The sequence below is a fragment of the Vulpes lagopus genome, chromosome 3 (genome assembly GCF_018345385.1).
Source record: "Vulpes lagopus strain Blue_001 chromosome 3, ASM1834538v1, whole genome shotgun sequence".
In the NCBI taxonomy this organism is placed as follows: domain Eukaryota; kingdom Metazoa; phylum Chordata; class Mammalia; order Carnivora; family Canidae; genus Vulpes; species Vulpes lagopus.
In genome coordinates, this window is record NC_054826.1 from 3,614,953 (window position 1) to 3,637,252 (window position 22,300).

Genomic DNA, 22,300 nt, shown 5'->3' on the forward strand with positions numbered 1-22,300 from the left:
TCACCATCCCTTAGGCATTTGGGGGGGGGGTGTTCCTGTAATCATACACTGGTCCAAAACACACACACACACACACACACACACACAAAACCTGCCCAAGCCTCCCCACATGGAGGTGGCTGCCCAACCTGGTTTTCCCCTTTCCTTCTTTGAGTTCCCAGGCTCTATCCTTCCCCACCCTGGACATGGACAAGGAGCTTTCCCCTGACAATGTCCCTTTATGCATGGTTGTTCTGTTTTACTGTATCCTGCTGACTGTGCAAATTATTTCAAGGTGGAGGAGGGTCAGCAATGTACCGTCCAGACTGAGAAGACACTTTAATACTGAAAAACCAACCACACTTCTCCATAACATTTTTACAGAGTTTTATTTGAGGTAAATTACTGATGGAGCAATCAGGCAGATGGATGATCCAGAGCACCAGGCAGCTACTTGCAGCCGCTCTTCTCTATTCGTACCTGACCTTAACCCCTAGCCCTTATGGAGTGATGACCATGGTGATGAGGTCACAGGGTCGTTACCTAAGGCTGCACCATCTGTGAGCCTAGTGACCTCTGTTGGTTATCTTACATGGCAGCATCTATGCACCAGATGGGAAAACAAGATGGAAGGCCGAAGACGAAGTCTGTGCTGTCAGCACTTCTGCAATCCTCAATAGTGAAAAGCTACAAGCTTTTCTCTAATACTAAAGGGTATTAGTACTAATACCCTCTAATAAATCAGGGTTGCCCACTCTCACCACTTTTATTCAACATAGTATAGGAAGTCCTAACCAGGGCAATTATGCAAGAAAAAGATTTTAGCTTTCAAATTGGAAAGAAAGAAGTAAAACTGTCATGATTTGCAGATGAAATGCTATCATATATAGGAAACCCTAAGGACTCCACCAAAACCTGTTGAAATTAATAAAAAAAAAAAATTCAGTAATGTTGCAGGATAGAAAATCAATATGCAAAAACCTGTTGTATTTCTTTACTGTAACACAAAACAATAAGAAAGAAAAATTAAGAAAATGATCTGTTATAATTGCATAAAAATTATAAAATACTTAGGTATAAATTTAACTGAGAAAGTGAAAGATCTATACTCTAAAAATTATAAGACTTCAGTAGAAGAAATCGAAGAAGACATAAGTAAATGGAAATACATTCCATGCATGTGGCTTAAAAAAATCAGTATGTTAAAATGTCCATAGCATGTAAAGCAATCTCTGGATTTAATATAATCTCTATCAAGATTCCAATGGAAATTTTCACAGAAATAGAACAGACAATTCTAAATTTGTATAGAACCACAAAAGACCTCCAAAAGCCAAAGTAATCTTGAGAAAAAATAACAAAGCTGGATGTATCATATGCCCTGATTTTAAATTACACTAGAAAGCTATAGTAATCCAAACACTATGGTACTGGCATATAATCAACATGGACCAATGGAACAGAGGAAGAAGCCCACACGTGGACTCTTACATACGTCATCAATTGATATATGACAAAGAAGCAAAGAATACACAGTGCGGAGAGGATAGTCTCTTCAATAAGTGGTGTCTGGAAAACTGTACGGCCATATCCCAAAGGTGAAACTGGACCACTATCTTATACCACACACAGAAATTAACTTAAAATTGATTAAACACATGAACATACGGCCTGAAGCTATAAAACTCCTAGGAGAAAACATAGGCAGCAAGTTTCTTGACATAGATTGTGGGAATGATTTTTTTTTTTTTTTGACTGTAACACAAAAAGCCAAAGAAATGAAAGCAGAAATTAGGCATCCAAATTGGAAGGAAAGAAGTAAACCTGTCACCACTTGCAGATGAAATACTACTATATATAGGAAACCCTAAAGACTCCACCAAAAACGTAGAGATAATAAAAGAATTCAGTAAAGTTGCAGGATAGAAAATCAATAGGCACCAATCTGTTGCATTTCTACAATGTAACAACAAGCAATCAGAAATTACATATGATAAAGCTATTTTCTTTACCAGGAAAAATATAGTAATAAAACATGTTAAAATTAACCAACATTGATAACTATCACTACTATTTTATGTTTAAAGAGATTACTTTTTTCCCTTTCTCGTAATAGTTGGTTAATATAGTTACAGGAATTTGATATTTGAGGAAAAAAATGGATTCAATTGGTTTCCTTTCTTCATTTGCTTAACAACTTTAGTTAAATGTAGTTTTCATACCATTAATTTCATTTAAGTGTCCAATTCAAAGTATTTCAATTATATGGCTCTATTATATGGCTCTATCTAGGCTGTAGCAAATAGTGTAACTAATATAGAACGCTAATCTATGTTTTTTATTAGAATTATACCTGTATCAATTAAGTTTGATAGATGTTATTAATTCTGTTAATGTAAATAGGACACGATGATCTCCTTGCCGTGGAGCAGGAGAGCTCTCTGACATCCATAATGTCAACAGTACATTCACTACATCTTGATGACAGTTAAAATTATTTTTCCAGATACACATTTTCAATGGAATGTCAGAGAAAATTATCTTTGGTTTCACTCTCTGATCTCCCCCAATACCAATGATTAATATATCTTTTGATAGTCAAGTCAGTGTGAAGAATCTCCTTTTCTAGTGTAGCATGGGCCCTAGACCTGCCAAATGGCTACTTATATGCAGTACAAAGCACTGTGCTCTCTCTCAGGACCCTGGATTTGGGGTTGAAAGGAATGAAAGTAGTCTAGGTGAGCCCGCCCCACACCTGTGTAGGCGATGCCCTGGGCTGTGACCGTGACCCGCCCAACCGCAAAGCACATTTCACCAAGGTCAGGTGTCAGTGCTGCATGTGTTTGCACAAGAAATTCCTCGGACAGAGTGACTTCCCTGCTAGATTTTTGCTCACCAAGTTTTGCATGTGACTCTCACCTTATGTGCTCACTGCCACATGGTTACAAGACAGCTGCTGCACCTGCAATAATTACACATACGTTTAAACCCGCAAGATGGGAAACCAAGGAGGGGAAGCCTTGGCACCTACACGGACAGACCAAAAACCCTCCGATGGTCTTTCTCTTTCCCTGGCTAGAGCTATGTCCCCGTAGTGACAGGGCAGCTGGGAAGTCTAGCTCTGTAACTGAGAATGTTGCTACAATGAGTAAAATTCGAGTTCTAATAGGCCCAGCAAAGTGAGAAATCGATATTGAGTGGAGAACCACTAGGCTCCAGTTCATTGACTTTATTTTCATGCTATATAAAATGGACTTCTAGTGTGGATCCCCATACACTCTGCTACGTTTTAGGAACTATTCAGAATTCTTCCTTAAAGAAAATAAAGTGAGAAAAACAAAAACAAAGAAAATCAAGTGAGATGTTTCTTTCAGTAATTTGGCAACATGACACACTTCTGAATTAATGCATGATTTCTTCTCCAAGAGAAGCAAATTCATTAGCCAATGAGCTGACTAATTAACTATTTTTGTCTATTATGCAGTTAATTATAGGAAATTATTTAAAAATGTATTTGTGTAATTATTAGTGTGGTTATATCAATTAGAGTGGGCTCTGGGTAAGAAAAAAATGACAAAGTGTCTCCTATTATGGGCTTTTTGTCCTCATGCAGATTTTATGGACCATACATTATATATTTTAACTGCTTATGTATTTTTTTTTAATTTTTTTTTATTTATTTATGATAGTCACACAGAGAGAGAGAGAGAGAGGCAGAGACACAGGCAGAGGGAGAAGCAGGCTCCATGCAGGGAGCCCGACGTGGGATTCGATCCCGGGTCTCCAGGATCGCGCCCTGGGCCAAAGGCAGGCGCCAAACCGCTGCGCCACCCAGGGATCCCCATTGCTTATGTATTAATAAACATGAAATACCGCTTTGGGGAAAATAAAATTATTTTCAAGCAGATTTCATTGTTAGTTTTAGTTTTCATTGGAATTACACAAATTAATATTGAAATTTAAAAAGACATACTTTACATCTTTTATCCAAACATACATAGTGATCTTCCACAAATGATTTTTTTGTTCACTGTTGAAATACAATAAAATTGGAAGAGGCTAAATAGAAATAAAGTTGTTGATGAATTTAATTACATCATGCACAGTGGACAGAGAATGTTGAAAACCTTGTTTTCAGTCACATCTTAAGAAACTCACTTAGGCCTTCTACTGACTGCATTTTTATATCTGACTGCTTTCTGCTACAAAATGTTAAGGAAAGGTCTTTTTCAAGAATCAGAGCTATTGTTGGTCAAGACCTGTGCATTAATGACAATTGTTTCATGTACAGCATGCCACTTTATCTAATCTAGAGACGCTATTTTGAGTTGAGACAGTGAATTCTGAAGATAAAAGATTGGTTATTTTAATGGTTAATTTACTTCCTTTCAAATTGTCATTTGAAATTTTCTACAAGTATATTTCTCTTAGTAAAACTATTGATAAAGCTTACTTTAAATGCTTGAAAAGGAGAATAAAAAAAATAAGTGAATGAATGCCTGAAAAGAAATGTAATTTAGTTATATACAGGCTAATATGTGGAACTCGCACTTTTGAATAGTTTTGTGGACTAAAAATCCTTTCAAACAAAACTAATTTTTTTCCTATTTCAGGTAAGACTATTTCAAACTCTTGTCATTGCACACCATTGCAATTTTGGACATTTTTCTTAATCCTAAAGGCAAGAGGAGGTGAACACGAGAACTTTACTACCTATCTATATCTTTTCAAGGACCAGACTCAGAGCCTTGCATTAACTTTCTCATTGGACTTAGTTGTTATTCTAAATTTATATACAAGTAAACAGAATTTAAGTGACTTGATTAATTTACTGATATTAAATATCATCCTAGGATTTGATCATGAAGTATACTAAATCATTTTGGAATAAATGATTTAGTATTTTGGGAAAGTAATAAATATGAATTACTGCACTACCCTCTATTAATTCAACTATAACATAACTAATTACATTAATCTTTTCATTGGAAGGCCAAGTAAACAATTTCTTTGTTTACAATAATGTCTTATAGAACAACTAACAACATGTGTGACTTTAGAACCCACAGGCATCACTAGATGCAGTAGATTTTATTTGATATCAAGTGTTTTGTTACCCGTGGAATGGCTGCTATTAGTGAAGAAGTGTTTGACTGATAAAAGATTTGAAACCCAAAGCAACCCATGTTGCTTTTGTAGCAACATGTAGCAGAAGCAATTAGAGAGCTAAAATGCACTAGAAGTATTGAAAAAAATTTAAAAAAAAAGAGTATCTAGTTTGCATTTCATATATATATTTAAAAGGTAGCCTTGGGCAGCCCCAATGGTTCAGTGGTTTAGCCCCACTTTCAGCCCAGGGTGTGATCCCGGAGACCCGGGATCGAGTCCCACGTTGGGCTCCCTGCATGGAGCCTGTGTCTCCCTCTGCTTGTGTCTCTGCCTCTCTCTCTGTGTGTCTCTCATGAATAAATAAATAAAAATCTTTAAAAAAAATTAAAAAATAAAAATAAAAGGTAGCTTTATCTAGACTTACTTTTTCATGTACCTGGAAATTAAATGTAGAATCTATCAACCAAAATGTTTTCAGTGGCCATATTTTTCTTTTAAATAGTCATTACTTAAAAAAAATAGTCATTACTTAATGCATAAAAATATATGAAACATACATGAAAAATGACCCGTTAAAATACAAAGTAGATAACTCTTCCAATAGTCTTTATCTTTATGAGGAGTGATAACAACTCGCCACGAGTACCACTTACGCAGATACAGAGAGGCCATTGTTGACTATTGCTGATTTATACATGTCATATCACATGGTCAAGTTCACCACTGCTGGCGTTACAAACATCTGTGCATAAAGCTGATCTGGGACTCTGTAAACCAGCCCAACCCTCTATTTTCCCCGACCTCAGGTTTTAATCCAGGTTTTCAGGTGTTCTGAACTGACCATCGTCATTTTCAACAATTAGTGTGAAACAGGCGACAGATATACAGGCACTGGCTGCGATAACAGGAAGTAATTAATAGATTATGGACTATGAAAATAACAGAGGGAATCATCAAACGGCTATAAATGCCACGGGCAATAAGAGGTTTTCATTCTCGGTTAAAAACTGCACACCCACCTCTTGTGTAACCCCCCACCTCTGTTCCAAAGACCCTGGAAAGACAGATGCTGGATTGCTAGCTTTGTCGTTGAATTAAGTTAAGGGAAGTGGCTCCTTTTTTAAAAACCACCTCAATTATTCTGCTTTTGCCGTCACCACCCAATAAAAATTTCATAGGTTCTAAAAATAAAATAGAAACCCTGAATTTATTGATTTATTTTTAATGCAGTTGCCACTATATTAACTGGATGAGGATCAGCCCAGGATTTCTTGACGTTGGTTTTCTGACCATGTCACGTGGCTTTCTCACTCACCGGCCTTCCTCGACCTGCCTTGCTGAGGGCTAATTGTTTTCATGAACGTGAAAATGCTGACTGCATTTACTGACTCTGGAAGTCTGTCCTTGCCTAATTAAAATCCATATCTTCAACTAGAATTATACTCATTAAGCCTACATTAACATGTTCTTCTATATGAACCTGGCCAGAAATATTATGTCTTTTATATGTCATTGTCACCTCCTCCAGTTTATTCTTTTCCAGTTTTCCGCATCTTTTAAAGCGTGATGTTAAAATATGACTTTAAAGGCGCTCCTCTTCTCTTATACATTAAGCAAACATCATGACATTGTCAACACAATCGAACTTATTTAAAACAATAAATTTCTCATGAGATTTCATGATGCTGATTAGCAAGTTTTCCGTGTAAAACAATGCAGAACTTATGAAGCCAGTTAGGAATAGTATAGCAACTCAAGAGCAACATAATCCATTTCTCTGGATACAGCAATTCATGAATGGCTTGTATAATAGGCAGCAAGGCCTCATGGGCAACTCACTGGACAGCCGTGGCGAGGACCAAATGTATCTCTTAACATGATAGAAACAAGGGAACCCAAGTCCCGATTTTAACCATAAGCCCCACAGTTCTATTTGGGCACAAAAGTTCCTTTAGTATAATTTGTCTTCAGTGAAAGCAACTGGAGACATGCCGAAATAGTCATGCCAAATCAGAGGGCAAAATAATAAAAATGAGACTATGCAAATGTACTATTCTAAACAACTATTATCTCAACACTTCTTATATCACACCTTACCCATAACAACGGATCCTGTAGTTTTCAGTACATTTTTATTTTGCTCCAGTCATTTTAAGAACAATTTCCACTAGGGATGCCTGGGTGGCTCAGTGATGGAGCGCCTGCCTTTGGCTCTGGTTGTGATCCTGGGGTCCCGGGATCGAGTCCTGGTCCGGCTCCCCACAGGGAGCCTGCTCCTCCCTCTGCCTGTGTCTCTGCCTCTCTCTCTGTCTCTCATGAGTAAATAAATAAAATCTTAAAAAAGAGAACAATTTCCCCTAAATTCCTTAGTTCTGAGGATGTTGAATTGCACAGTAATATCTTTCAAGTATAAATTACCAAATATTTATTGTCTAAAGAGAATGATGAACATTTTGTTTTATAATCCATCTTAGCACTTTCTACAAACATCTATCTCGGAGACTGGCATATTTAAAGGATCTTTATGTTAGGATACATATCCATAGGTTCTTATGATGCTTCAGTCAACATAATATTGAAATTAAAACATGAAAATGGAGGTACTTGCTTTAGTAAATCATCTTGCTTAAAGGAGCAAAGGAATGTAATGGCAATTTCATAGAGCAGTATTTGAATAGCAGCTTATTTATGTTTTAGACAATTTTATTTATTTAATGACATACTTAACCTATGATAAATATATATAACCAAATGCAATTTTTTTAAAAAAAATTGTTATTGATATACCTTCTTCACTAAAGCCCAACAGCAGAGTCCAACACTAGTCAAATCTTGTCCTCAGTGGTGTGCTTTATCCATCCAGAGTACCCATGCACACAAATGCAAATGCATGCATGTCCTCAAACAAACGTGTAAACAGTCACAGATGCTCAGACACACACACACACACACACACACACACACACACACACACACAAAGAATTGGTACTTTTTAAACAAATTCAGTATATGGAGATTTTAAAAAATCTGTGTATGATTTCTATATATGATCAATATTCTATTAAGAACTATAATATTGACCAGTATTTGGTTATGCATAGGAAGTAAAGAGACTGAAGCCATGTGTGCTTTTGCATATTTGTGCATGAGGGTCTGTGTGGGGGGGTAACTGAAACACAGTATCCTAATTCCCTTCCTCTTAGAAGATGCTTATTTATTTATTTATTTATTTATTTATTTATTTATTTATTTTCGAGAGAATGAGAGAGAGCATGCAAGCAGGATAGAGGGGCAGAGGGAGAGGGAGACTCTTAAGCAGTCTACTCTCAGTGTGGAGCCTATTGTGGAACTTGATGTCACATCCCTGAGAATCATGACCTGAGCCAAAATCAAGAGTCAGGCAATTAATAAAATCTTAAACAACAAAAAAGAAGCTTTTAAATTGGTGGGCGGAGGGGCACCTGGGTGGCTCAGTGGTTGAGCATCTGCCTTCGGCTCAGGTCATGATCCCAGGGTCCTGGGATCGAGTCCCATGTCGGGCTCCCTGCAGGGAGACTGCTTCTCCTTCTGCCTGTGTCTCTGCCTCTCTCTGTGTGTCTCTCATGAATAAATAAATAAAATCTTAAAAAAAGAGTCAGACACCTAACCAACTGAGCCATCCAGACATTGAAAATGAGAAATGCATATATTTCATATATAAAATCATCATGGTTTTGGGGAAAATAGAACAAAATGAGCAACACCAATATTAAATAATAATTTACATTTGTCTTAAGATGTTTTTATGGCTGGAATAGCAATACGTATATTATAATATAAAAATGTATCAAATATACTGTATACCTTAAATGTATGCAATTTATATGTCAACTGTATTTATTGATAAAAAGATTTTCTGAAATCACTCTAATTCCTTATTTTCTTCATAAATTATGATAGTTAAGGAGTTAAACGGTATGCCTGGCATCTGTTCATGAGTGTACTCATGTTTGGACCACACCTGGGGAGCGAAGAAGACACGTTTACCTGGCGGGTTCCTCTTGAAAACATGATAATGACAATACTCCTAGTTGTCATATGGCCTTGGCAATGGAGAGCATGCTGGCATCTCCTCAGTTGGGTGCACTTCATCCAACCTAATGGTAAACCATCCTGGAATCCATAGACTTATGGGAGAGTAGGGGATATTCACAACCAAAGGTGGCTTTCTTCTGTGTTATGTCTGTGCCCATTACTTGGTATTCTCACAAGTTAACCTGATTCAGAATGAATCTAATGTAACTAGAAAGGACCTAAACCTCTGGAATGTCCTGGATCTTTGAAATTATTAGTAAAGCTTGAAACTCATTTTTCCTGAACATTTGGCTACCTTCATAATTGGCTTATGTTCAATTTTTTATTAACAAATTATTTTTCAGTGAGACCATGAGCTTTATGTGTTTTTTAGATTATGCTGCTGATTAATAATAATAATTAATTATTATTATATAATGCAGTATTGAGTATCTTCCATTCCCTCTTTGGTATCACATCATATGATACGATTGTTTTGGACAGGAAAAAAAAAGAGAAGAAGGAGAGAATTCTTATTTTTTCCTAAAAAATAGTTTTTATGGTTTTTCCTTATGCTCAGTTAATTTCTCCTACCTAACACGATATTTAAAGACTGAAGAATTTTATCATTAGGAAAAAATCTCAGTTCAACATAACAATTCCCCCAACGTAATATATAACAACTTATGTGACAATCAAATTCAAATAAAATAGGGAAACTCTCAATAAATTATTTACCATCTTTGGCAAAGAATTAAACCTAAGGTGTAAACACAACAAATAATACACTAGAAAATTTCATTTGATGTAATACTCCATATTCGTCTTAAGCAGAAAGTAATTGCTACAGGATTGTGCAAAGATAAGAAATTTTTACTGGAGTAAGTGATGGATAATCAAAAAGTATTAAGGAAAAAATATTAAGGAAAACAGTGAATTTCTCTTCATTTATTCAATCATACCATTTTAGAAAAAGCGAGGACATTTTAAATTGTGCTAAAACACTGTCTGATGTACGAGAAGACACAGAAATAAACATATTGCTTTCTTTTATTCTAGCACACATGCACACAAATTATACAAAAATGCACTCACCTGTTTTAGGATCTACGGAGAAGTAGGGTTGTCCCTGGAGAATACTGTAAACCACCCGGGCACTGTTTCCATAGGTAGGATCGTCCGCATCAGTAGCTGTCACCTGTAGAACAGAGGTACCTGTGCATTCAGGAAAACAAATTTTAGTGTGCGGTAACATTTAGCACGTGACTTGTACACACAAAAAGGTTATGTCGACATTCCTATGGAACGCAATGATAGATGTGCCCTCCTAAATTTAATTCTTGTATTTATCTGTCAAACATAGCCCTTGCTTTTTTCCCCCTGCCAACAACTGTACCAGATGAAAGACCAAAAGAGAATATTCGGTCTCTAATATATATATATATATATATATATATTATATATTACATATATAATATACATATTATATTATTATATATTATGTATATAATAAACTATATATATTATATTAATATAATATAATTATATATAATAATATATTATATATTATATATATATATATTATGTGCCAATAACATTGCAATAGGTCTCTTTTGACACATAATCAGGGTTAGGTTGGATTGATGATCAAGAATCAAACTGGTGTTTAATTGTGCAGTAAAGTTAAAGGTAGGACAAGAACAGACCTTGCATGTTACATAATTATTCAGAAAATAGGAGGTGGGATGGTTTGTGATTAGGTGAGAATGTGGGAGGGTTGACATTAAATTATCAGCAGCATCAAAAGAGCATGTTCAAAAAAAAAAAAGAGAGCACATTCAAACCCTTGTCCATCATGTATGCCCTTTTTTAATTTCTTACATGGACTATTAATGAGTCTCCTCACTGGTTTCCAGGGCTTAGTTCTCATTTCTTCAGGTTCTTCTACACAGTACCGACATAATCATCTTTCTACAATGGGCATCGGAATGTGCCTTTTGCACTGAATTTTGGAAAATTAAGGTATATTTTAAAGGAATTGATAAACTTTAAAATAGTGCATTTTGAGATAAAACTAGAGGATGCATTATGCTGATTTCTTTTACGTTTATATCCTTCAAATACTATTTGCATAATTAGATACATCTATATCATATTTCAGGTATTCCCAAATGAAATCTGATCCAGGTATAGCAATATAACCTTCTATTAAGGGCTATATAACTCCACTGTAAAATCAGTAGGTTAAGAGCTCTCATTCATTCATGAAATGTGCTTAATGAGTCATCTAATAGTGCATACTTGATATTTTATTTTGCCTAACTACAAAAATTCCACCGACTAATTCAGGTTATGTAGCAAACAAAACTATTTCCACAATCAAGTAAGTCTGTATGAAATTCAGCATTCATGCTCATACTTGACTATGGAAGCCCAGACAATTTCCAATCTTTAGTTTTAATAATTACTTCAATTATTTAGGTATGATACACTTATAAGGGCCTAGTAACTGTTTAACTACAATGATTCTACTTCTGTGTGTTGAAATGCAAATGGAACTTTAAGCAAAGCTTATTCTTTGTCTTCAAGGGATTCAAGAAAACTTAACAGAATTAGTATACCATGTTCACTTGACAATCCTTACTAGCAGATTATTAATGTATATGGACTTCTAATGATAGGTTATGATTCTGGCCTCTAGTGTTTTTACGTTAAAATTATAAGCAGAGATATGATTAGTAATCATGCATACTCAGGAGGGGAGGGCTGTGTGATGTCTAAAAGAAATCTCTAATAATGAATAATAAAACAAAATGATGACAGTAAATGCCTGCAAGAACACTAAGAAACTAGGTCACTTGTACCTTGCGTTCACGTTCACCATACAACACAACAAATTGTTGTCTTGGGCATTTATGCAAAAGTGATGCAAACATACGTCCATAAAACCACGCTTGCAAATATTCATAGATATTCACAGCAACATTATTTGTAGTCGCCACAAACTGGAAACGACCCAGATGTATTTTCCCGGGAAAACGGTTAAACAAACTGGGGTACATTGATAGTATGGAATACTACTCCACAATAAAAATAAACAGCCTGTTGGATGAATCTTCAGGAAATTACGCCCAGTGGACAGAACCCAGTCCCAGGGATGCCTATGTGGCTCAGTTGGTTAAGCTGAGGATCCAGCCCCTGTACCCTCTCCCTCTACCTGCTGCACCTCTGCTTGTGTGCATGCGTGCACTCTCACCGTCAGATGAATAGAATAGTTTTTAAAAAGCCAGTCCCAAAAGGTGTGATTCCATTTATTTAATATTCTGGAGATGATGAAATTTTAGAAATGGATAACAGATTTGTAGTTACCCGATGAAGGGAGCAGAGATGCAGTTTGGGGGTGATTGGTTACAAAAGGGAACCTGAGGGGTCCTCATGATGTTCAGTATTTCAATTATGGTGTTGGATACACAAACATGCATGGGTGACAAATTACAGAGAACTTAGCATAAATAAAAGCAGAGAATTCTAAATAAGATTGGTAGATTAAATAACATTGATTACTCGACTATGATTTTTTAATAGTTTTATAAAAAAAAATATAAAAAAAATAAAAAATAAAAAAATAAAAAAAAAATAATAGTTTTATAAGATGGTAATTTTGTAAGATGGTACCATTGAGAAAAATGGAGTAAGGATACAAAGAATGGCTCCACAGCATTTCTCATGACTGAATGTCACAATCTCAAAATCAAAGTTTAAATGAAAAACAGAAATGTTTTCTTGCCTCAATGAAATTCCATTCTTAGCTTTATTTAGGCTTGCTTGTGTACCATGATTTTTCCTATTACAGCACTACACTTTCTGACTTGACTGAACTTTGTAGAGTCAGTGTACGCTACCTCTTTCACTCCTAGGTCAAAGAAAGGAGAAAAGAAGAAAGAAGAAAGAAGAAAAAGAAGAAGAAGAAGAAGAAGAAGAAGAAGAAGAAGAAGAAGAAGAAGAAGAAGAAGAAGAAGAAGAAAAAGAAGAAGAAGAAGAAGAAGAAGAAGAAGAAGAAGAAGAAGAAAAGAAGAAGAAATTATTATTATTGCGTTTATAAAACAAACTATCGAAGACTTTTTCTGTGATGTCACAACACTTGTTCCAAACCTCATATTCATCTCTTCAGCCTGTTCAGAGAATATCAGTAGGTTGATATCTACAAATAAAGTTGGTTTAGGTGGAATTTTTGTTGATACCACATTGAAAAAAAAAAGATTAAATAGGTAGTAGGTGCCCAGACAAGTAAATGTAAAAAGCCTATATTGTGGCTACAGTATTATAAAATCATATCAGTCAAATCCTTAATCTAAAAGGAAAAATGCTGATCATACGGGGCATACAGGGATTACTGAGATTCAGAAAAGAGAGAATAGTACAGGTAGGAAGCATTAAAATAATGGTCACCTTTTACCAGCACTGGGTGTTATAAACAACTGTTGAATAGCAACTGTACATGTGAAACTCATCATACACTATATGCTAATTATTTGAACTTAAATGAGATATAAAAAATAAAATAAAATAATGGTCATTTTTGAAGAAGTCACACTTATAAAATCCTCCGATTTTAAAACTGTCTCTGGACTTTGCGATCATTATTTAGGTTTAAACAGCTTTTCATGTCTTAAAAACAATCCCCAAGCAAGCATTCCATAGAGACAGCTGAGAAAGACGGAGCGCAAAAACACACCTCATTTGTGGTAATAGGCTGGATCACCACATGACAAAAAACAAAAAACAAACAAACAAAAAGACACTTGTTCTGCTTGGCTTAAACTGTCTATAAATTCCAGCCTTAAGTGAAAGCTGAAAAGCATGAATGGCGAGACAAGTGAAATAAAGAACAACGAGGATGGGGGCGGGAGGTGGGGGGGGTGCAGGCTGGGGAGTCTTGCTCTGAAATAAAGCCACCGCCTGCCAAAATAATAATAATAATAATAATAATAATAATAATAATAATAATAATAAAGAACAACGAGGAAAGGAAAAAGAAAAAAAAAAGGTAGCCTGGTGTTGTTGACTGAGTGATGGCTTAAAGTAGCACAGAGTGAGCAGAGAGGGGATCCAGGGGAGATAAAGAAAATATGTTAACTCTCTCCCCTGGTCTAAGTGTCTGGTCCCTAACAGCTACACGTCTCTATATAGCAGGCCTCACAGGTCCTGGCCCATTCCACTTGTTTGTGTGAAGTAAAGTAGAGCAAATTACCTCTGTCTGTCTATCTTGGTGGCATCTGAAGGTGACAGGCCACCACTTGGAGCACACAGATTGCTGGCTGAGGGGCACGCACCTCTCCGTACCGCCCAGCCCAGATGAAGGTCAGCCTGCCCCTGAACACAGCAAGGGTACAAATAAACAGCACAGAAGGAAAATAAGGCCTTGGGCCAACTGTTCAAGGATTTCTCTCCAAGGAGAATTGGTAATGGGGGAGGTGGGGGGGTCAGGCCAAAAGAAAAAAAAATACACATATCTTAATTTCTTTAAGTTAACTTGAAGCCTTGATGGAAACATTTTAGGAACCATTAATGCTGTTAGAAGTTCTTTTACACTAGGGAAAAAAAGAAAAGAAAACAGTCTGGAATGCCTGGGTGGCTCAGGGGTTGAGCGTCTGCCTTTGGCTCAAGGCGTGACCCCAGGGCCCTGGGATCAAATCCCCCACTGGGCTCCCTGCATGGAGCTTCCTTCTCCCTCTGCCTGTGTCTCTGCCTCTCTATCTCTGTGTCTCTCATGAATAAGTAAATAAAATATTTTTTTTAATTAAAAAAACATTTTTTTAATTAAAAATAGATACTCAAAAAGATAGAACTCTTGAGGGTGTGTGTTTTGGGTTGAATTACTTGCCCTCAAATTTCATGTGTGGAAGTTCTAGATTCCGGGTCGTGAGGAGATCTTATTTGGAAATTGGGTTATTGTAGATGTAATTAATTAGGATCAGGTCAAACTAGGGTAGTGTGGGTCCCTAATCGAATATGACTGGTGTCCTTATGAAGATGGAAATTTGGAAACACACTCAGAGTACTTTATGTGAAGATGAAGACAGAGATTGGGGTGATTCATCTACAAGCCAAGGAAAGTCAAAAATTGCCAAGGAACCTCTAGAAGCTGAAGGAGATGCTTGGGACAGACCTCCTTCCAGTACTTTAGGAGGGAACATGACCCTACTGACACTTTGGACCTCAGACTTCAAGCTTTGGGGACAGGGGGAGGACATTTTTGTTGTTTAAGTTACTTGGCTTGCGGTACTTTAGTCCAGAGCCTTAGCAAACTAATAAAATGTGTTACAGTCGCCGTGGAAAGAAATTACATTTATTCTCAGAATTTACAGGTGTTCTTTAACTGAATCTAGACAAGAGTCTAAAGTTACAAGTCACAATAAAATGATAGGTAATTCCTTTGCTACTTGATGCCAGCTGTATCATAAATGAGATAAAATAAAAAGTTAATCTCACAAGTCGATAAAACTAAATTCGGTAGAATTAATGATATTTGATTATTTTAGGTACTACTAGTGATATACTTGGTACCACTAGTGATACACTTGTTGGCATTTTTAAGTAAATTAATAAGATATATTAGTTATGTGAAAGAAGGATTTTTATTCCTGGTCAACAGTTTAAGAGAAAAAAAATCAGTATGTATCTATTCTAATAAGGTATTAGTTCACTTCCTTTATTCATGCTATGTACCCTAATTGTATACAAAGTAAAAAAAAGATAATTATTATTCTTTATAACACTAGATTCCCAATGAAAAATATATGTAGTAATGCCCAAAAGTCCATTATTCTACTAGAATATTAAATCTATTAATATTTAATCTATAAATATTAAATAGAATATTGAATCTATTTTTTTCTGGAAATTATTATATACATTTGGTCAATAGATATTAGACCAGTAGCCCCTATGTAACTGGTTTCTAATTAAAGAAAACATTCAAAGTGCTTTAGAAGTTCCCTTAATTTTTACAATTTCACATGAAAAACAACCTCAGAAATACTGACTTTTAAAGTTTCATTGGCTAGAGCACGCACAATATTTTCATGTTAAATATTTCCTGTGGCAAACACTTAGCTTTTCCCATGCTAGGGATTAGTACCTTTCAGCTGCTGTTTTATACAAATCTGAAAAAAAGGATCAAAGTACATAAAAAAGCTTTCAAGATATCTTTTCTATAATAAAACTTAGGCCTTATTTCTTTGGGGAATTGCCCTGTGTCACTCTTTTCATTTGGTTTCTGATTGTACTGTGCTTTCCAAATAGCACACATTTTAGAAAATTACATATCAACGGAGAAGCAGAAAGAGTGGACTTTCTTGAAAGTCTCTCAAGACCAATCTGAAATATTTAATAAGGCATTTTAATACAAGCAAATATTCTCTGAGATTGCAAATTGTTATGCATGACTTGCCAGGGCTCACAGCTCTTTTAAAATCTCAAGTGAATCAATGTCGAGCAAGACTTTTCAGTAAAAATCAGCTGAAGATGTATGTAGTATGAAGGCAGAGAGTATCTCTCTGAAGGAATCTCTTGGGGCTTAATTCTCAGAAGATTTTTTCCAGGGATTGGGAAAAAGCAATAGTCATCAAGATACAACTTAAATTTCATTTTACACAGGAGGACTGTAATTTCACCAGCAGAGCAATAACACAGGATTCCAGTCATTGTGTAATTTGATAAAGCTTTGAGTATTCACCCAGGAGGCATTGGATTTTTAAAAAAATCCTTCTGCAAGAACACTTCTGAAACATCTGGTACCAAAACAAAAATCACTGTTTGTAACCGTGTATTTTGAATCATAGCCAACATTAAGTTCTGTGTACTTTCAATGAGATCCTTTTTGTGGGAACTGCTTAATGTAAATTTCCCATTATTCAAGTAAATTTTATATTGCAGTCCTTAAGTAGAAAATAATAATAATTAAGGAAATAACATTCATTTAGTATCAGTGATGTGGAAAAAAGCTCCACTCTATGCCATTTAATTTAATAACGATGTCAACCTATGCAGAAAAATCCACTTAGTTCCATTTGACAGATGGGGGCATTGAGGTTGTGTGGTCGACAATTGCTCTACAATATTTTGTAGAATAAAAGTGTGTGATGGAATAGTTAAGGGAAGCCATCTCCAGGCATTGAGAACTCTTGGTTCTTTTATTTTTAAGATTTTATTTATTCATTCATGAGAGACACGGAGGGAGAGGCAGAGACGTAGGCAGAGGGAGAAGCAGGCTCCCTGCAGGACTCGATCCCAGAACCCCAGGGTCATGCCTTGAGCCAAAGTCAGCCATCCAAACACTGAGCCACCCAGGCGTCCCAACCACACTCGGTTCCTTGGTTCTCCAGCCTTTTTACCAACTAAACAAAAGCAGATGCTGGAAGAAGATTGCAATACAGAAAACAGGGTGTGTCTACCTCTCCATCTCCCCCCTTCCCTTTTTCGGACTTAGGGGGGGTATCTCTGGCTGTGTCTGCTTTTCCACAACAGTTCAGCTCCCTCTGAGTCACCCTCTTCCAGGGACCCTGAGATGGAGCCCAGCTCCTGAGGTCAGGTAAGACTTCTTTCATCCCCAGGGACACTAAACTCCTTCCTGGTTGCCTCACGGACCATGACCTGGTTTTTCTCTTCTTCTTTCATTTGTGTAACTCATCCCATGTATGTAATTCCTGCTCTCCATCCAACTACAAGCGGCCTTTAGTTTCCTGCTTAAAACTCTGTGTGATACAGAAGGTATCACCAGATTTCTCCCCAATCATCCCTCATTGCTTCTCTGAGTAATATGACTAGACTTTACCAAATATAAAAGTTAGGTTCTGTACTTGATTCTAACGCAGTTAGTGCTTTTCGGTGGAAATCTAGGTGTTCTTCACATTCAAACTTTACATTAGTCAACATATTGGAATCTGACAAACATCACTTGGAGAGTTGGTCATTGTTGGCAGAAGACAATCATGAAAATTTAAGAGAAAATGTTTTTTGAAGTGGAGAAAATTTTCATATATATCTATACACACATAATTAAAAACTGCAATACTTTTCAAGGTATTGAAAAGTTTTTTTTTTTCTTTCCCATGTGTGGTAGTTAAGTCTAGGTACTCTTGCTGATTTCATATCAGTTTCTTATAAAAAATTTGAAATTGCTTTAATTTTCACTGCTTGGAAAAGACTCTATTTGAAAAATTAAAAAAATTACCAAATTCAGCATTGTTCTGAGTAAGGCAACATTATTTCAGCTGAATTTTCATTCAATAATACAACAAAAGCCAGAACAAAGCCAAAAAAAAAAAAAACAAAAAAAACAAAAATAAAACAAATAACACAAAATGGGATAAAAATATTTTGTCCTTGTTTGCTCACAAAATTGTCAATTATAGTTCAAAAGAGTTTAATGAAAAGTTATAGCATATGTTTGTAATATATACACTCTGTGTTATACATACATATTTGTAAATGGCATCATATTTAAATATACACACACATACAGCTGACATTTAGCCACTAACTTCAACCATTGACGAAATAACTCCCACTTATTTATTTATTTATTTTAGCCAATTAGATGGGAAAACAGATTTTTAGAATAGCAGAGTAGCACAGTCTATATATTTTTTTAAGTAGCAGAAAACAAAATAAATTATACACATACAATTAGAAGGCGTTTTGCTCCTCAGGTCCCATGCCCACCCTCGCCAGATTCTCTGTTCAAGTGTATCAATGTCTGGCCTACCAGCTTATACTGTCATTAAAATGTAATATTTTCTGACTGTTTCACAATTGAAAAATATTCATTGAATACCATTATTGAAAATGAAGAATTCACTGCATCAAAATTACCTCCCGATACTTCTCGTATCACGCAATTTAATTACATTATTAATTTTAGTTACAATAGTTACTTTTATCACTATGGATAAAATGGTTAATTAAATTCCTATAATTTGCTGCAATAATTTTAGGCAGCAAATATGCCCTTAATGACATTTAAAGAAACACAATACTTATATATATATATATGTATATATATAATATATACATATATATACATAATTTGCCATCTTTTCACTCTTAATTTTTGTCAGTTACATGTTTTAAGTCATTGTAGTGACTTATATCATGATCTTCCTCTATTAAAAATGACTTTTGTGATTTTTCTATGGTCTTATTCGAGAGGCTAGATATAAGTGGACAATGTCTGGGCCATATATAAAAATGGAACTCTGACTCATAATCTGTAGCAAACAGCTGAAGGAATCACCTTGTTATCTACAATAAACAGCCCAGGAGCCAGGCCACATATTTTCCATAAATCATACCTGTAGGAAGTTAAAGGATTCTCCTTAGCACCAATCCAGGAAGTCAAACAATAACATTCAGCCCCACACGACCAGGACTTAATCAAAAAACTTATAGTTTCTCACCATTTTCTCCTACTTCCAACTTAAAACCAATCAGATAAGGCAAAGCACATATTCCTAACCAATCACATAGGATGCTCTGCTTCTGGGAGCTCATCAGCCTTCCTATGACAACAGCTTCCAACCATGGCACACTCAAAACTTCCTCTTTTGTCCACTATAAATCTTTTCCATTTCTCCGCCTGCTCTTGACTCTCTGCCAAGATGCAAATGACTGGTCAGCCCTCTTATTACAGCACATTCTGAACAAATAGCCTTTGCTCATTATCATTGGGCCGGTCGTCATTTATTTCCATTATTAATTATTTTTAAAAATCAAGAATAACTACAATGTGATTATATAAAAAAATATTCTTTGCAAAACCAGTTAACGTGACTTATTTGAAAAGATGCAAAAGTCTACATTTCTAAGCTTTGTCACAAAATGAGAATATTACAAGTGTCAAGATCAAATGATTTTTCATAATTAGTGCAAACAGCAAATTTTCTATTCATTTTCTAAGTCCAATATATTTTTCTTTCTAGAAATACTGTATAGTTGAGTAACTTGCTAAAGTTCATAACATATACTTCTAGTGTATTCATTCATGCTTAGGCACTAGAGGTGGTTCCTGATTTTTCCTAGTCTTTCCGTGTCTGAGAATCCTTTCATGTCTGAAAAAAATATTTTCTCTAGTATTTGATTGATAATCTTATTGCTGGAATTAAGTAGAATTTTTTGTATATTTTGCCATTTTCTTTTCATTTCTATCTTTGTTCATGAAAATTTAATATAGAGACATATTTGTCCTTAAAAGTGTATCTTATTTATGTTATATTTTAAACTTTCTTCCTTATCCAAGGAAATTTGAGATGTGGGTTTTCAAATTAGTAAATTAGTTTTCCTGCTTCATGCTTATTTATATTTCTTCAAGCTGAAAATTAGGTTTTATTTTATTCAATATCTTCTTTCCCCCCAAAACAGTAATGTTTCCAGTTGATTGCCATGTCTGTTACTATAATGCATATGTTTTTCTACTTTGCCTTATTTGTGCTACACAGTGCCAGATGTCTCTGGATTTTATTTGCTAGATTATCAGTTTAGTCTTCTGCTATGCCCATCACATCATTCATCCATGGATTATTATTTGTTTTAATTTCAGCCTCTTATTTTGATTTTAGAAATCTTTTTGTTGTTGCTACCTGAAAAGATTACTCTTCATTTCAACTTATTTAATGACTGTAATAAAATCTCAGATTTCCTAGTGTAAGCAAATTAGATTTTTAATTTAAAATTTTCACTTTATTTGAATTATCTCTATTTATCTCTAATGGATAGTTACTCAATTTGTTTATTTTAATTCCTATTTTTTGCATTTAAAAATTAAGGTGAATTAATATTTTTTAAATGTCCATACTATCCAAAGTGATCTACAAATTCAATGCAATCTCTCTCAAAACCCCTAAATTCACATGGTAAGACAAAAGACCCTGAATAACCAAAGCAAACTTGAACAAAAAGTATAAAACTGGGGGCATCACACTTTCTGATTACATAATATAGTACAAAGTCACAATAATCAAAGCAGTATAGAAACAGATATATAGAGTAAAACAGAATAAAGAACCCTGGAGAGCCCTAGGAGAAAATATAGAGAAAGCCTCTTGACATTGGTTTTGCCAGTGATTTTTGGGATATGACATCAAAACACACACACACACACAAATGAAATTGCATCAAGCTCAAAAAGCTTCTGCAGAGCACTGAAAACAGTCAACAGAGTGAAACTACAAACATTGGAAATAGAAGTAAAGGAAATATTTCCAAAATATAGGTATTTGATAAGGAGTTAGTATCCAAAATATAAAATAAACTCATACAATTCAATAACCAAAAAAAAAATCAAGTAATCTGATTAAAAAATATGCAAAAGATCTGAATATACATTTTTCAAAAGACTTACAAATGGCTAGTAGGTACATGAAAAGGTGTTCAATGTCACTAATTATCAGGGAAATGGATATGAAAAGCACAATGAGGTATCACCTCACCTCTGTTAGAATGGCTATTATAAGAAAAATAAAAAAATAAGAAGTTTGGCAAGGGTGTGCAGAAAAGGGCATTGCAAACTATTGGTGGAAATTGGTATAGCCATTATAAAAAAATAGTGGAAAGTTTCCTCAATGAATTAAAAAAAAAACTATCAAATGATTCAGCTATCCCACTTCTGAGTATGTAAATAAATCCAAGGTAAATGAAATCACTATCTAAAAGACTTATCTATACTCTCATGTCAGTGCAGCATTATTTACAACAGCCAAGATCTAGAAACAACCGTAATGTCCTAAGGTCCATCAACAGATGAATCACTAAAGAAAATGTGGAAGGGAAAAACTGTATGGCATCTAAATGGGAGATTATCCAGCCTTAATGCAGAAGGAATCCTGCTATTTGCAACACTGTAGAAAAAAACCTGTAGGTCATTATGCTAAGGAAAATAAACCAGGCACAGAAAGATATATTATCCTACTTGCGTGTAAAATCTAAATATTCAAACTCAAAGCAGAAGAGTAGAATGAGAGTTTCCAGGGGCTATGAGGTGAGGGAAATGGGAAGACGTTGGTCAACCAGTATGCAATATCAATTACGCAAGATGCGTAAATTCTGTAGATTTAGAAAACAGCATGGTGACTGTAGCTCACAGTACTATATATGTTGTGTA

At 35.2% G+C, this 22,300-nt stretch overlaps 1 protein-coding gene across 2 annotated transcripts in view; it reads right to left on the reverse strand.

Moving 5' to 3' along the window:
* Positions 1 to 22,300, reverse strand: part of CDH18 (cadherin 18) — a 947,353-nt gene that overhangs the window by 198,942 nt on the left and 726,111 nt on the right. For both annotated transcript variants that reach the window (XM_041746928.1, XM_041746929.1), the window contains one exon: positions 10,237 to 10,356. In XM_041746928.1, the coding sequence (XP_041602862.1) occupies positions 10,237 to 10,356 (120 nt within the window). The remainder of the gene's footprint in view (positions 1 to 10,236; positions 10,357 to 22,300) is intronic.